The sequence below is a fragment of the Ostrea edulis genome, chromosome 3 (assembly GCF_947568905.1).
Source record: "Ostrea edulis chromosome 3, xbOstEdul1.1, whole genome shotgun sequence".
Lineage (NCBI taxonomy): Eukaryota > Metazoa > Mollusca > Bivalvia > Ostreida > Ostreidae > Ostrea > Ostrea edulis.
The window spans coordinates 49,418,725-49,433,407 of NC_079166.1; the positions used below are offsets into that span (position 1 = coordinate 49,418,725).

Here is a 14,683-nt window from a genome sequence, read left to right on the forward strand (position 1 = left end):
ACAAAATTCATCCATGCTAGAACTATTGCTGCACAGATTTTCATTTCATCAGTTGTTAAACTCTGTGACAACAGATTACAATTCTTGTTTAGATCACATTTACATAAATTTTCCTAAAGAGCACTTAAGTCTTTATGGAACATTAGAATCTTACTACTCTGATCATAAACCAATATTTCTATCAATGAAGTCAATAAATGCTGACATATAAACAGTTACAAACTCATCTTGATACTCTGCCTGCAGTGCCTGCCTATACACAATATACCTGTGTATTTAGAATAAAGCTTATAAACAATATCTACATTTATAAAAAAAAAAATCATATATGTTCTTTATTGGGTGATCTTTACTGAATGAACTTACTTTTCAAGATAATTCTGTTGCAGGCAACAACTATCTCATTATCAGAACTGATGAATCAGAAAGGCCAGGTACCTTACACCAAGAGTTTAAAGGTCAAGGTTATTGCTAGGGAGAAAGAATTCTCATACAAAAATGAAAAGAATGAGGACCGTGTCCTGGTCAACTGTGCTGTTGCTGATAAGTCCACAGCCATTAAATGCACAGTTTATGATGCCTCCAAATTCCCAAGGTTCACAGAGGGAAAATCCATTATCCTGAGAAACATCATAAAGAAAGTCGATGCTGTGATGGTCACCACAAACACCAAGGTGTTTCCTTGTGGTGATGTGGGCGTGCCAAACGAGATAGTTAGAAAGGCACAAATTATACTAAATCCTCCCCCTGCACCCACAAAACCAGTCAGTGAGGCCCTGAATTCACCCCCAAAAGTGCGGGTGTCCATTAAAGGGAGAATCATGCAGGTAAGACTCATCTCCTTTATTTTATTTTTGGCATTCCAATTCATTACAGAAGACTGCATGTACCTGTTTGTCTGTTTATTAAATGTAAAACTTCTCAACTTATGGAATAAACTATTCATAGAATGTTATTTGATATCTTATTTGGCATGTTTTTATACATTTACAGTGAATTTCATGTACATAGTAATTGTAATTTTATCATCCTCATGAAAAATCCAATAATCTACAATTTACTTTACCTTATCCTTTAATCTAGGAGGAAGCCACAAGAGAGGTATTTGTAAGAGAGGAGAGGGTGAAAGTGAAAAATATTTTCATTGAAGACTCCTCCAGCAAATGCAAAGTTGCACTATGGCGCAACTTTGCAGACAAAGACATCCGCCCAGGTGACTACGTCCACATCACAGATGTTGTTACCAACACATTTAGGAATGAGGTGTCCCTTACAACCACCACTAAAACTAAAATTTCCGTAAGTTTGTATTTTTACTTTACATTGCTCTTTCTCTAAATCAATGTGTTCCTGTATACAAAAATAATGCTTAATGCTTGACACATGTTCTGATATTTCAGAAGACAGATTGTCCTCCAGAAGTGAAGATATATAATGCCATTTCTGTGTGTCTGGACGGAGACGAAATGACCTTCCTCCTCCATGATGACAGCATACTTTGCATTCCATTTGAGTTGGTGGAAGTCGCTCTTCCAGAGGTGAAAAAGGGAGACATTGAAACCCACATCTTAAACAGATGTAAACCAACACTGTCTTTGAGGTGCACTTCGAAGGGCAGTAGGGTTACAAGTGTTGAACTTATGTAAAAGTTGTTCAGGGTGTGCTGTTTTAGTAATAACCGTGATAAAGAAGTCAAGTTTATTTGGATATGAAATAGTGTCAAAGTCAAAATTCCAGATGAAGCATTGATTTTCTTTCGAACCTTATCCTGACGCTTATATGGCAACTGACACTGAGTTTGTGTCTGTTTTGTCACTTCTTATGTGAACCGAGTGAACACTATAGTTAACATTAACAAATGTGATAAACATATATTATAAAGAACTATACTGCATGTATTGTAAGTTCTTTACTTTTCTTACTTTGCTTCAGATATTTCATTTGTTTTGTTTTGTCAAAATCCTGTGTACATGTATTCAACATGTTATATTTACTGTTAACTTTTTGACAGTAAGAAATCCTGCTTTTTCAATTCAAGGCAACATGCTACAGAGCAATTCCTTCAATGTTTAAGACTTTTTGTATTCACTAGTGCATTATTTACATACAATTTTGTTGTGCATGATATCAATTTTATATCACAGAAAAGTGTTCAACAATTTCAGTGTGCAGTATGAACATATCCCGAGAGTCATTTACAGTTTGCCTCACAATTTTTCAATTAGTGCTAGAATATGATGCAAAAACCAATCAGGATGAGCAATCAAATGGCAGTTCCAGCCTAAACCCCCATCTCAGATTTTTTTCAAAATAGTACCAAAAAACAAGATGCCAAATGCAATTTAAAACCTTGCCATAGTCAATGCTTATACAGTTGTTTACATTTCTCTTCTGTCCAGGGCAGCTTGTCTCATGTAACACAGTTTGATGATGATTAACATTGACATAGACAAGGAATGTGATTGACATGTACAAGTATGTATGTATTATTTTGACTTAGATTATTTTGCTATGCATGTTGAGCTGTTATACTCATCTGAACTTGTAAATACATTTTGTTTGCAGGTGACTTACTCTCACTTGACCATGTTTCCATGTCTATAATATGCATATATCCAGAAGTACATGTATTTTTCTTCACCTGAGCAAGTTACTTGTACAGAATACACACAGATTCATGTTTTTTTTTTATATGTATGTGTTTATTTTCCTTCTTTGTTTTTGGTTTGTCAAGTTGTCATAATCATCTTCTTAACAATGATAAGTTTAACTAAAATCTCAGGGCTTCATGATTTAAACAATTTTTTTTTTTTTTTACAAAACATTCCAGTCATACATTGTTTACTTATTTACATGTTCATGAACGTTAGTTAGAGTTATCAATATCTTTATTGTTTATCCAAAGTTATGCAACTCGCAGGAAAAAGATATATCATTGTATGCACATAAAAAGCACATAAATTATGATGTGCAAAGTTCAATGATGAAAATTAGCATAATTATTTTGTTCAAAATGGTGCTACATTACCGTAAGTGGTATTGAGTCTTGTCAAAACAGTATTGAATCTTGCCAAAACAGTATTGAGACTTGCCAACACTTATTCTTATTTTGATATTGAATTGTTTCCTTAATTGTTACTTGTACTTAGACACTGTCAGTGAAGTTACATGTAAAGTTGTAAGATCAACAAGTGTCTCTTACACATATATGTTGGTTTTATTTAGAACAAGTTATTTGTTTTGGGCTCTCTTTATATGTCTCAATAATTTAGATAGATGCCTGTAGATATATGTGTTGTGCCTGTAGGTTAGATTTATTTTTAACACATTTTGTATGTATGTCAGTGAAGTTACATGTAAAGTTGTAAGATCAAAAAGTGTCTCTTGCACATATATGTTGGTTTTATTTAGAACAAGTTATTTGTATTGGGCTCTCTTTATATGTCTCAATAATTTAGATAGATGCCTGTAGATATATGTGTTGTGCCTGTAGGTTAGATTTATTTTTAACACATTTTGTATGTATGTCAGTGAAGTTACATGTAAAGTTGTAAGATCAAAAAGTGTCTCTTGCACATATATGTTGGTTTTATTTAGAACAAGTTATTTGTATTGGGCTCTCTTTATATGTCTCAATAATTTAGATAGATGCCTGTAGATATATGTGTTGTGCCTGTAGGTTAGATTTATTTTTAACACATTTTGTATGTATGTCACATGCTTTGTTTTTTTTGGGAAAATGACTTTTAACCATTTTGTCCCAGTGTTAGAATTTGTTATTTGAACTGCAAGGAGTTTTACAAGATTTGTTATAAAGAAAATCCTCATTCTCATGACATTTCCCTATATAATTCAATTTTTGGACAATTAACCACTAAGCCAAGAGTAGTTCACATGTACATGATGTATGCAAGATAAACACATACCTCATATTTCCTTCTTTAGTTAACTAGTCAAATATGTGTTACAAGGACATTGGATTGTTAATTTTTATTTTTCTGATTTTAAGAATATTAGTTGCAGTGCATACTAAATTACTCTGTTTATTGTCTACAACATCACATTTTTTATATCTTATTTCTTCTTATTTTGCTTATCAAACTTGTTTACGCTGTACAATGATCAGCCCATGTTACCTAGTTTGAAAAATTCTCAGATAAAAATTTTGAACTCGTAAATGTATAGTGTTTGTTCTTCCTTACCTTACAAAAAGAATGTGATCAAGTATGATCCATCACCTTGAGCTAATATTGAACAGGATATTAAAATAAGATGTTGCACAAGTATACTGCATATAGTGTGTGTATATTTACTAAGTAATAGTTAGATCGTATTAAGTAAACATTTAGCGATTAAAGCTGAACACGACTCGTAAATAGGCATACGCCATATTAGTTTTCCTCTCTCCTATATCAGCACTAGGGTATATACACCCTTCGCATTCGTTACACCTGATTGCTTTTACCTGGTCGTCGCGGTGTGAGCATGTATATTTTATATCTACATTGCCCTACTTGTTTACGTTTTATTTCATTGAACGTGAATTTGTGCTTATTTCACTTTGTAATGCATTGACCTGTGCAACTGATATCGAATAAATTTGATAACTTTTCCTGACGTGGCAGAGGCATACAGAAGTCATTTTTGTTGCGCTGAAGTATATCGCAATGACAGAGAAGAAGACGTGTGTTCAGGTAGAATCCGTGAATCAAATGATTTGAACAATGAACAAAGCTGAGGCTTACATAGGGCCTGGAGGAGTACAGTCTGGAGAAACTAATATGGCTGACAAAGATAGCTCCTCTACCTTTTACAAATCATGTTCAGCTTTAAGAAGGGGCAGAGGGAGCACAACGACCTAACCCCTTCATAGTCCCTACAAGTTTATTTAATATGATCTAACTTACTTAGAACGTAATCTTAAATAACACAGGAGCATACCAAAGCATGAGTATAAGGGAGTGATATTTAATTGAGATACTATGACAACCATTGACGCATTTTATTGATTGTGATATACAGTTTCTGTTTTCAATTTTGTTTCCTGTACTTAAGCCCGGCTTTCAGTACTTTCAGTACTTTGATTATTGACAGCGTCGTAGCAAGACAAAATGACTTATGATAGTGAACAAGAAAACTATTTCTACTGATGACGTACCTTTGAAAAATACATTTATAGGAGTAACAATATGAATTTTGTTCATGAAATTATTTTCTGATTTGTAGTGCTCAAAATGTCCCGAAGGAGTTGTAAAGATTTTTTTTTCCATGTCTGACCACACAAAATGTTTGTTTGTGTAATCTATTTTTATTAACAACACGCATTAGGATTTAGTTTACATGACCCATAAAATCAAAAACGAAACTTTCAAAGATGACAAGTTTTCATTGTATTAAGTAGAGTATTAAAATTAATCGTAATATTTTATTTTACGATGGTTTTTGTACAATGAGAGCCTACTTCCTGTAATAGTCATTTATCTTTCCTAACCATCCCACTTAAGGACATGGGGAGGTTAAAGGTTTGTCTTTACACGTGCTGTAGGGTTTAATTTTTTACCAAGTCCAGAATACGGAAGTATATCACATATTTTGAAAATCCATCTTTGGACTCTGTGGTACTAAACCTACGTATATCTATAAAATAGATAAGAAAACCACAGGTGCTTGTGGACAGGACTTCCGGTACCCCCCTTCTTGTATTTTTAAATGTTCAATTCCTTGGGTATTCCGGACGTATTTTTGATAAAATATGTAACTTCAGAGTTTATATATTTCAATGGAATACACAAATCTCGCATAGATAAACCGTTTTCAAAAATGTCAGATCACCGATCATGATATATGAACAAGGTGTGCAACTCAGCCAGCGACATGTTGAAAAAATAAACACCTCGCTGAGAAATCCTATCGAAAAACACCAATAATGCACATACCAACTGAAAAGAACGGTCATTCTAAATCTACTGATGACTCGTGGATTAAATGCATCGCTATTTGGTGCGCAATAATTACTTCACATCGCTCAATTTCAATCGCCTGGAGTTAGGTGTATATATACTGTTACCTGAGTTATCAACAGGAGTTAGGGGTATATATACTGTTACCTGAGTTATCAACAGGAGTTAGGTGTATATATACTGTTACCTGAGTTATCAACAGGAGTTAGGGGTATATATACTGTTACCTGAGTTATCAACAGGAGTTAGGTGTATATATACTGTTACCTGAGTTATCAACAGGAGTTAGGGGTATATATACTGTTACCTGAGTTATCAACAGGAGTAAGGGGTATATATACTGTTACCTGAGTTATCAACAGGAGTTAGGGGTATATATACTGTTATCTGAGTTATCAACAGGAGTTAGGTGTATATATACTGTTACCTGAGTTATCAACAGGAGTTAGGAGTATATATACTGTTAACTGAGTCATCACCTGGACTTAGGAGTGTAACATAATTGGAGTCATTACTTGATTGAGCGGACAAAATGTAATTTATTATTCGTTGGTAGGAGTATACAGTTATTGGAGTCATTACCTGGAGTTAGGAGTATACAGTAATTGGAGTCATTACCTGGAGTTAGGAGTATACAGTTATTGGAGTCATTACCTGGAGTTAGGAGTATACAGTTATTGGAGTCATTACCTGGAGTTAGGAGTATACAGTTATTGGAGTCATTACCTGGAGTTAGGAGTATACAGTAATTGGAGTCATTACCTGGAGTTAGGAGTATACAGTTATTGGAGTCATTACCTGGAGATAGGAGTATACAGTAATTGGAGTCATTACCTGGAGTTAGGAGTATACAGTAATTGGAGTCATTACCTGGAGTTAGGAGTATACAGTAATTGGAATCAAAGGAGTAAGCTGGTTTGTTGAAGGTAATATCCATTGTCTGAGAAGGTTGAATGTTAAGGTTTCCGTAAACGAAACAGTTCATAGGGATGCTAGATCCTGCTGTCTCAATAGTGATAGTGCTTCCGCAAGATGAATGATCTGGTTGTAGATTATTCAGCACTATAAAACTGACTTTTGCTTTCTCTGTGGAAGTCACAACACATTTACAGTTGGTTTCTTGGGATTGTTGTGTTAGGAAGCCGTCCAATACAACCCTGTTTCCGATAGCCGACGTATTGTAACAAAGCGATGCACCTGTAATAGTATTTAGACATTATATATGATAACTTGCATCAAAACAAACATATACTTTCTCTAACACACCATAATTTGATAAAAAGCAAAAGAAAAAATGTATAAGAAGTTACCTAGCAGAGAATACTGCTTCATCGCAGTTCCGCATGCTGTTTCCCCTTTGACTGCTCCTGAATGTTCCAAAATGAAGTGTTGTATATTGTAATTCATTATCAGAAAAGATCATAGTGTAAATTTTGTACTTTCTACCACCCGGTAAATTCAAATTTTACGATATGACAAATTCTTCTCATATCTGTTGGAGATGTTGAAATATGATCTTTTGTATGTAAAAACAATAGAATATGATTATCTTTCACATAATTACCAGTGTAGGACAGTGTTTTCTGGTGTAAGACAACCATGTAAGATTTCTCTTTCTCACGGTATCACCAATGATACAAGCTCTCAATTATTCTACATCATTTGTTTCCGGGATGATAAAAAAAGGGGTTACGTTTGCAAAAGAAAGAAAAAAGAATCGGAGTTTCGCTGTGAATTTATGCACGATATGAATATCTAATAAAGCATACATAAAAATTAAGATAGACATTCCAATTTTTCAAATAAAAATTCTTTTTTGAAAATTGAAAACGCTATTTGTTAATATTTTCTAATCTACGGCTAAAATCTTTGGGGGGGGGGGGGGGGGGGGGGAGTCAATTAGGAAAAAAATATACATCGGATACATGTATTTTAAAAAGAAATTGAAATGAATTGGCGAAAATTCAGATTTTTTAAAAATTTGAACCAAGCCCGATCGGAATTTGTCATATATATATATATATATATATATATATATATATATTACAAAAGACAAAATAGTAGACATACATTTGTAGAGAACATTGTAATCAGAAAACTACATTCCCTTAATGTAAAATGGTTTACAAATCCTTAAATGAAACTATAAAGGAGACTGATTTCCTGATGAAAAGTTATTAAGATTAGTAACACAATTATCAATTTTTAGTAATTGCTATCAATTTTTAAAGCACTAAGCATAACTGATCGCTTTGTCGCTACATTTGTAATTTCGTTTTAAGACGTTTCCGGATAACCGCCACCTATCGGCCGACTTGTTGTCCAGGCAGTACTCAATTCAATTCGACTCAATTGGTTTTTATTACATCAAACATGTCGGTATACATCAAGTCAGCATATGAAATGGTCTACAAATTACATAACTAATAGAATGTGACAAAATAAACAGCCAACTAAAATGAATTAGTTTCAAAATTTAAAATTATTTGTGATTACGAGTTGGCATATGTTATCAAGGTACGGTAGTATACTGCTTCTGTTTATTCTACCATCTCTCTGTTAGGGGACCAACTTAATGCGCGGAGTATACACCCATTTCTGCATGGGCTTAGAAGCAGTAATGCGGAGTTATACATAGGTAATTCGTTTATCATGGACACAATTAATCAAAACCTACAGATGGAAAAAGCCAGGTGACATGTTCCGCTCTTGTGAACTATCGAGTTCACCGCACCCATTGTTTGTGTACATCGAAGTTCAAGTTCATTTTATCCACCCAAACCACATTATACATGGTACATAAGGTGCATTAAATAAACATACATTTGAGTAAGAAAAGGGTCAGAGTATATACACATATACATGTATTGAAAAAGTATTTACAAAATATATTAAGGAGGACAGACTAACTCATAAATTTTGAAATAAACATACAGAGTTTTTTAAGTGTTTTAACCTTACTGGTTGACATAATTTCATGAAATTTAATAACATTAGGTCTTGTGTAATACCTACTGTGTAGGTATTCTTTTCTAATATTTGACAAAGCATTGCATTCTAATATATACTGGAATTCGTCTGCAATTTTCGATTCGTTACACAAAACACAAAATCTTTCATTATATGGAATACCAATCCATCTGCCAGTCTCTACTGGAAGGCGGTGATTTGTGGTGCGGAATTTAAGAAAAATAGTTCTGAATATTTTTGACAATTTTTCTAAATATTTTTCTGGTCCGAAGTCTATCTTAAAAGTATGATGAATTGAACATATCGCTCGGCCATATTTGAATGAATTGATCCTTAAGTCTTTGTTTGACAGTATTTGTTGCTGTTCCGTTCGTTAATAGGGATGATTAAATCGAATTCCCAAGTTTGAGGTTTTTGTTATCTATTTATTTAAAAAATGGAGATTTACAGATCACCGGCAAACCTGAACAAATCTATTCCATCCCAATAATCATTTGTTATTCCAACATATTCTATGAACGTTAATTTGTTGTCATATTCACGATATTGAGGTCGGGTTGTTGCGTTTACCTGAGGGTGTACGCATTGCTGACCACAGGGACGATTACAAAATATATATTTTTGTTAATCCGAGGCCAAATAGCGAATTCGATTATATCAAATTTAATTTACGACTTGATTAATAATTTAATTATATCACAATTATGATCAGAGTAATTAAAACACGTACGTCATTCATTGTTTGCGATTGTTTGATAATAAAGCGAGCAGAGGAAAATATCATTTTGCGTTAATCCCGAATAGGGGTGCAGAAACATTACTTTTCAATTTACTTTTCTCGAAGATCTTACTCAAAAAGATTCATGAAATTTTCATGGCACTCTAGCTGCTCATAAACCATGAGTCCGAGAATCACCTTGAAACATTCCTAGTGACCACATTGGTGATATTTTATGCAAATAGAATATTCCTAGTATTGATATTATGTCTAGTGTTTTATATGTAATAGTTATATAAGCTAGAAGTGAAATTTTCATTATCAGAAATAATATTGTAATACCGTAAGGATAGAACTTGATCAGACAGGAAATTTAGAAATTCTGAGATCCTCATATCATCTGAGGTTCTGTTTTAACTTATAATATTTTGTTTTCAAAGAATTTTTGGAAATGCCTTGCAAACTGATCTACATATTAAGAATTGAGAGAGGCCGATATTACATGTATACTGTTATGTTACCTTTGTGACCTCTCAAATTGTCATAATGAATTAATCAACAAGTGACATGCTTGAGAAATAATATCAAAGATATTGAAAAATTGAAGAAGAATATGGCATGTATTGCTAAATTGAAATGTTTGAAGTGCTTATTAAATATCTAGCATCTTCATGACTTATGTGCATATAGGTTAAGTGGGAACCTGTTGAAATAACAACAAAGGCAAGTTTGAGATTTACCGAGGAATCTGAATGTTAAGCACATTATTCTGAGGAGAGTTTTAAAGATATTTCAAACAAATCTTGAAATATCAGATGTTTTGCAATCAATGTGAGATTCAAAGTAGAAACTTGAAAAAAATGTGACAAATTAACACTTATACAAGACCTCCTTGTTTGATGTGGCTGGGGTCATTACATGAAGAAATATTACAGATTTGTTTTAAGAAAATTTGAGACATTGTGATTCACACAGGTTGATGAGTACAACGGTCAGCGTTCGTCGTGCGTTAACACTTTTAACTTCCGATAACTACAAATTACAATTCTTTTGAATTTTCAAACACTGCTAAAATTTCATCAATTTTCAAAAAGCTCCTTCTCATACAAACTGACATGTAAGAAAAAATAATTTAGTCCCACCTGGGAACGAAAATCCTACCCATGGGATCATGGAATTTACATTTTGGTAAATGACTTCATACAATCTGTCGGAAATATTAATGAGGAGCGATATTTCTTGAAAATTTGATCTTTTCATTTCAAATTTTGTTTTAAATCTATTTGTCTAATATATCCTTTTTCCAAATGACATGTTTCCCGAAGATTTTAGTTGTAAATCTAAAAAAAACAAGAGTACTGCAAACGGTAGAAAATACGCACGTGAAAATGCGTAAATATGGTGTTTTTAAGCGATCATTTGTAGAACTTTGCTTCAGCCACCATCGGGCTGTGACATACTGTCGGGCTGTGACATACTGTCGGGCTGTGACATACTGTCTTTGCATTGTATGAATAAAAGGTCCTACATTGTAGTTTGAGAACTGTGACAGGAGATAGACAAACCAAAAGAGTTCTGTCAGTAATGTATTTACCCAAATTTGACCAACTTCAACAACCTGTAAATATTTAAAATATCAAAGGCAATTTAAAATGGTTGAGAATCAAAATCCTTGCACTATGCACATCTTCAAGTTAAATCCTAGCTTCTAGACCGTGAGAACAGTTAAAAGGACGAACACTGTCCTTTATTTGATATACTATTTCCGTAAAACGGACCAAGTTCACATCTTGTAATTTTCTCCAAAATTGAATAAATTAAAACCCCATGCACATCTTCCATACCCATATAAATACTCTGTAAAATATAAAGGTCCTCACTTGAAAACTGAGGAAGGAAAAACAGACAAATCATGTACTATCTATGTAATAATATACCCTCCATATAACAATGATTTTCAAATAAAGGGGCAAAACTCCTGAAGGAGAGTTGAAATATATCAAAATTGCAACATCATCTAAAGAAGATACATAGCAAGTTTCAACTTGACTTGTGACAGAGAAATAAAATTAGAAAAAGAAAACCCCGAACAGACCGACAGGACGTACAGACATCGCTGTACCATAATAAGGACCAGTGTATAAAAACGATATAATTTCTATAAATATTTTTTGATTAAAAAATAGAACATTTATATATAACATTCATTTTTGCGAAGAACGCAGGTATTATTAGATAGTCACATCATGCATCAAATCAAAGGAAAGTTTGGATTTAAAATTTCTTATTTGCAAACAAAACACAACTTTTTATCATTCTGGAAAAATCACAAAATAAATGAGAGCTTGAGTCACGTTTTTTGATGGTGAAATGATGTTTCATATAATGTGCTTAAGAAAGTCATTAAATGAAATTTTCTTTCACCACGCTGTGTTGAGGCATTGTAGGAATATGTTGACAACGCTCCAGACACCCATAAACGGGAGCGGAATTCAGGCATTGAAACTTTTGATCTTTTGTATGTTTTTATAATTCCGATTTAAATGTACCAGTAGATATAATTGGCTTTGAATTGTCTGTCTGATTTGGTCTGATATTACATGAAGTACTTCCTTGTTCACAACAAGCAGTTAGTGATTGTAAGACCCTTACTACGCATTCAGTAAATAGTTTGAATAAACGATTGATATGTATCAGAATTGTACGAAAGCCCAGAAGGCTCATCCGAGATTTGTATTTCGAAATTCAAAATCCAAATTACCCTATCAGATAATTACCTTTTAGGATTAAAGGTTTGACGTTACATGCATATAAACTTGAACTATGGCAGAAAGCAAGTCAAATATGGTGCTTCTTAGTTTCTGTTATCTAAAACTATGCACTATGCAGTTGATGTTAGGGATCACTTTTTGTGTCTTGTTGAAATTCAGCTGTTTCCTAACTAATCAAACAATTATTGGCAGAAATCACTGGCCTTATGTTTCTTTCTAAAATGTTTACTAAAAAACGAAACATTTCTTTTTTTATTATATTATGTTATTATGTATGGTTAGCATGCAGACAGATCCGTAGAAACCAGGAAGGGTGTATGTGTGTGTGTGTGTGTGTGTGTGTGTGTGTGAAAACTTGCCACAGCTCCCACATATTTAACTCTGCACTTTATGTGAACCAGGTCAAATAATGAAGAATACACCTCATAATATATATTATATATATTATGAATAAGTGGGATAAGATAGGGTTTAAAACGTGGATAAAATATTATCCTGTGGTGATGACGCACGTAGTTACATGTAAGCTTCCTGAAACTTAAAAAATGTAAAAAGAGCTGCCTTTCTACGGGCCTTTCTGCATACACAATGACATGATTTATGTCAACATTTGCAGCTCTGTTTGTTTCCACTAAATAATACCAGAAAACATGTTTAATTGTATATCATTGGAAAAAATGTGAGTCATTGGAAAAAATGTGAGTCCTAAAGATAAATACAGAAACACATGTCCGCATCTTGACTATGAATTCAAGATATTAAAGCGTTCACCCAGCCACAATATCGTTACGAAACACAAATTGCGGTAAAATACAATATGAATATTTACCTGAAACAATTTTAAGTGGTGCATAAAGAATATAGTAATAAATGAGTGGGTTATTTTTTCATTCGGTAAAAATATTCCCAGGTAACACAACAATGTTATTAAAACGTTATTAAAACATTGTGAAAATGTTATGAAAACATTTTCTAAAACTTTATTACAACGTAATTTTGTATAGTTTTTTCAACGTTATCATACCATTTGTTAAAAACGTTTTACCGTAACGTTTTAAAAACGTTTTGTAAACTTTTTTTTTTTCAAGAATAAAACCAGCGATTGATGTCGTTAAATGTTTGATTAGTTAGAATACATAGTTGAATTTAAAAAACAACAACATAAAAAGTGCACCATGTCCCAAACGTCAACTGTGCCCGACATAATTAAATGCCTAGCTTTAGTCTAATTTTAAACAAAATTTACTTCCTCTCTGTCAAATTTATGAACTGTAACCTCAAAACTCTAATCTCACAATAAAGATGGCGATTGTTTACAGTTGATGAGCTTGATTAAAATATGTTGTCTCTTTTAAATCATATATTGTGACCTATAATTTTATTGGTTAATTTGGATATTGAATTTCGAATCACGTATTTTTTAATCTCGAATGTCGAGTGAGCCTTCTGGGCTTTCGTAGAATTGACTATCAAACGGTTTGCCAACAGAATATGATCTTATCCAGAAATATTTTGTAAACAATAACTCAGGCTAGTATACTGATACTCCGATTAAATAAACATTAGATATTACATTCTTACCATAGAATGAAATAATCCAAAACATGTAATATGTAAATCCACTGATCACGTCACACCCAGGAAACATTGTGTAATCTCCCGTCAGAACGACCGACTGTCGGTGTGGGTCATGTGCTCAAAGAGTTTTGAAAAACATAAAGCTCCGACAGTTTAATCAGGAGCTATTAGAACTACATGTACAACACAATCAACCAATTTTGGTTTACCTTCGTGCAGTATATAGGGAAGTGTGCACCCAGTCCTGCAGAATTAAATGTCCGACATACAATACTGTAGTAATTGTGTTCTGGCGAATTCAGTTTGTCTTTTTATAGAAAGTCACTCGAAAACCAGTTTGTAATTCCTTTGTAAATATACCCATCGAATTAGCTAGGCAAAGGTTTGCCCTATAAATGTATAACACTGCGATACCTAGATATAAAGAGGAACTAGTCATTGATTGTTTCCCAGTCATCCTCCGTTCAACACTAATCACTTCATGCATTTTAAATGAAAGAGTACTGTTGATTTTTTTGCAATCTATAGTGACTTTAGTTCTTAGATAGCAGAAGAATAATTCTGAAATGAAAGAAACTATTTGATATGTTGCAAATTGAGTAAGATATTTAAAAGAAATGAATTTCGTTTTTGAAAATACTTAAGGTTATGAACTGCGACGCTTTAACTATGCCATTATACATCGT

At 33.2% G+C, this 14,683-nt stretch overlaps 2 protein-coding genes across 2 annotated transcripts in view; one reads left to right on the forward strand and one right to left on the reverse strand.

Moving 5' to 3' along the window:
- The window catches only part of LOC130052602 (uncharacterized), a 9,411-nt gene extending 7,077 nt beyond the window's left edge, over positions 1-2,334 (forward strand). The window contains exons 2-4 of the mRNA XM_056158074.1: positions 390-827; positions 1,084-1,299; positions 1,401-2,334. Coding sequence (XP_056014049.1) covers positions 390-827; positions 1,084-1,299; positions 1,401-1,646 — 900 coding nt within the window. The 3' untranslated portion in view covers positions 1,647-2,334. The remainder of the gene's footprint in view (positions 1-389; positions 828-1,083; positions 1,300-1,400) is intronic.
- The window catches only part of LOC125676016 (mucin-5AC-like), a 27,729-nt gene extending 13,446 nt beyond the window's left edge, over positions 1-14,283 (reverse strand). Inside the window, exons 1-3 of the mRNA XM_048913904.2 lie at positions 14,001-14,283; positions 7,271-7,327; positions 6,831-7,157 (exon numbers count right to left, since the gene is read on the reverse strand). Coding sequence (XP_048769861.2) covers positions 6,831-7,157; positions 7,271-7,327; positions 14,001-14,067 — 451 coding nt within the window. The 5' untranslated portion in view covers positions 14,068-14,283. The remainder of the gene's footprint in view (positions 1-6,830; positions 7,158-7,270; positions 7,328-14,000) is intronic.
- Positions 14,284-14,683: the final 400 nt, after the last annotated feature.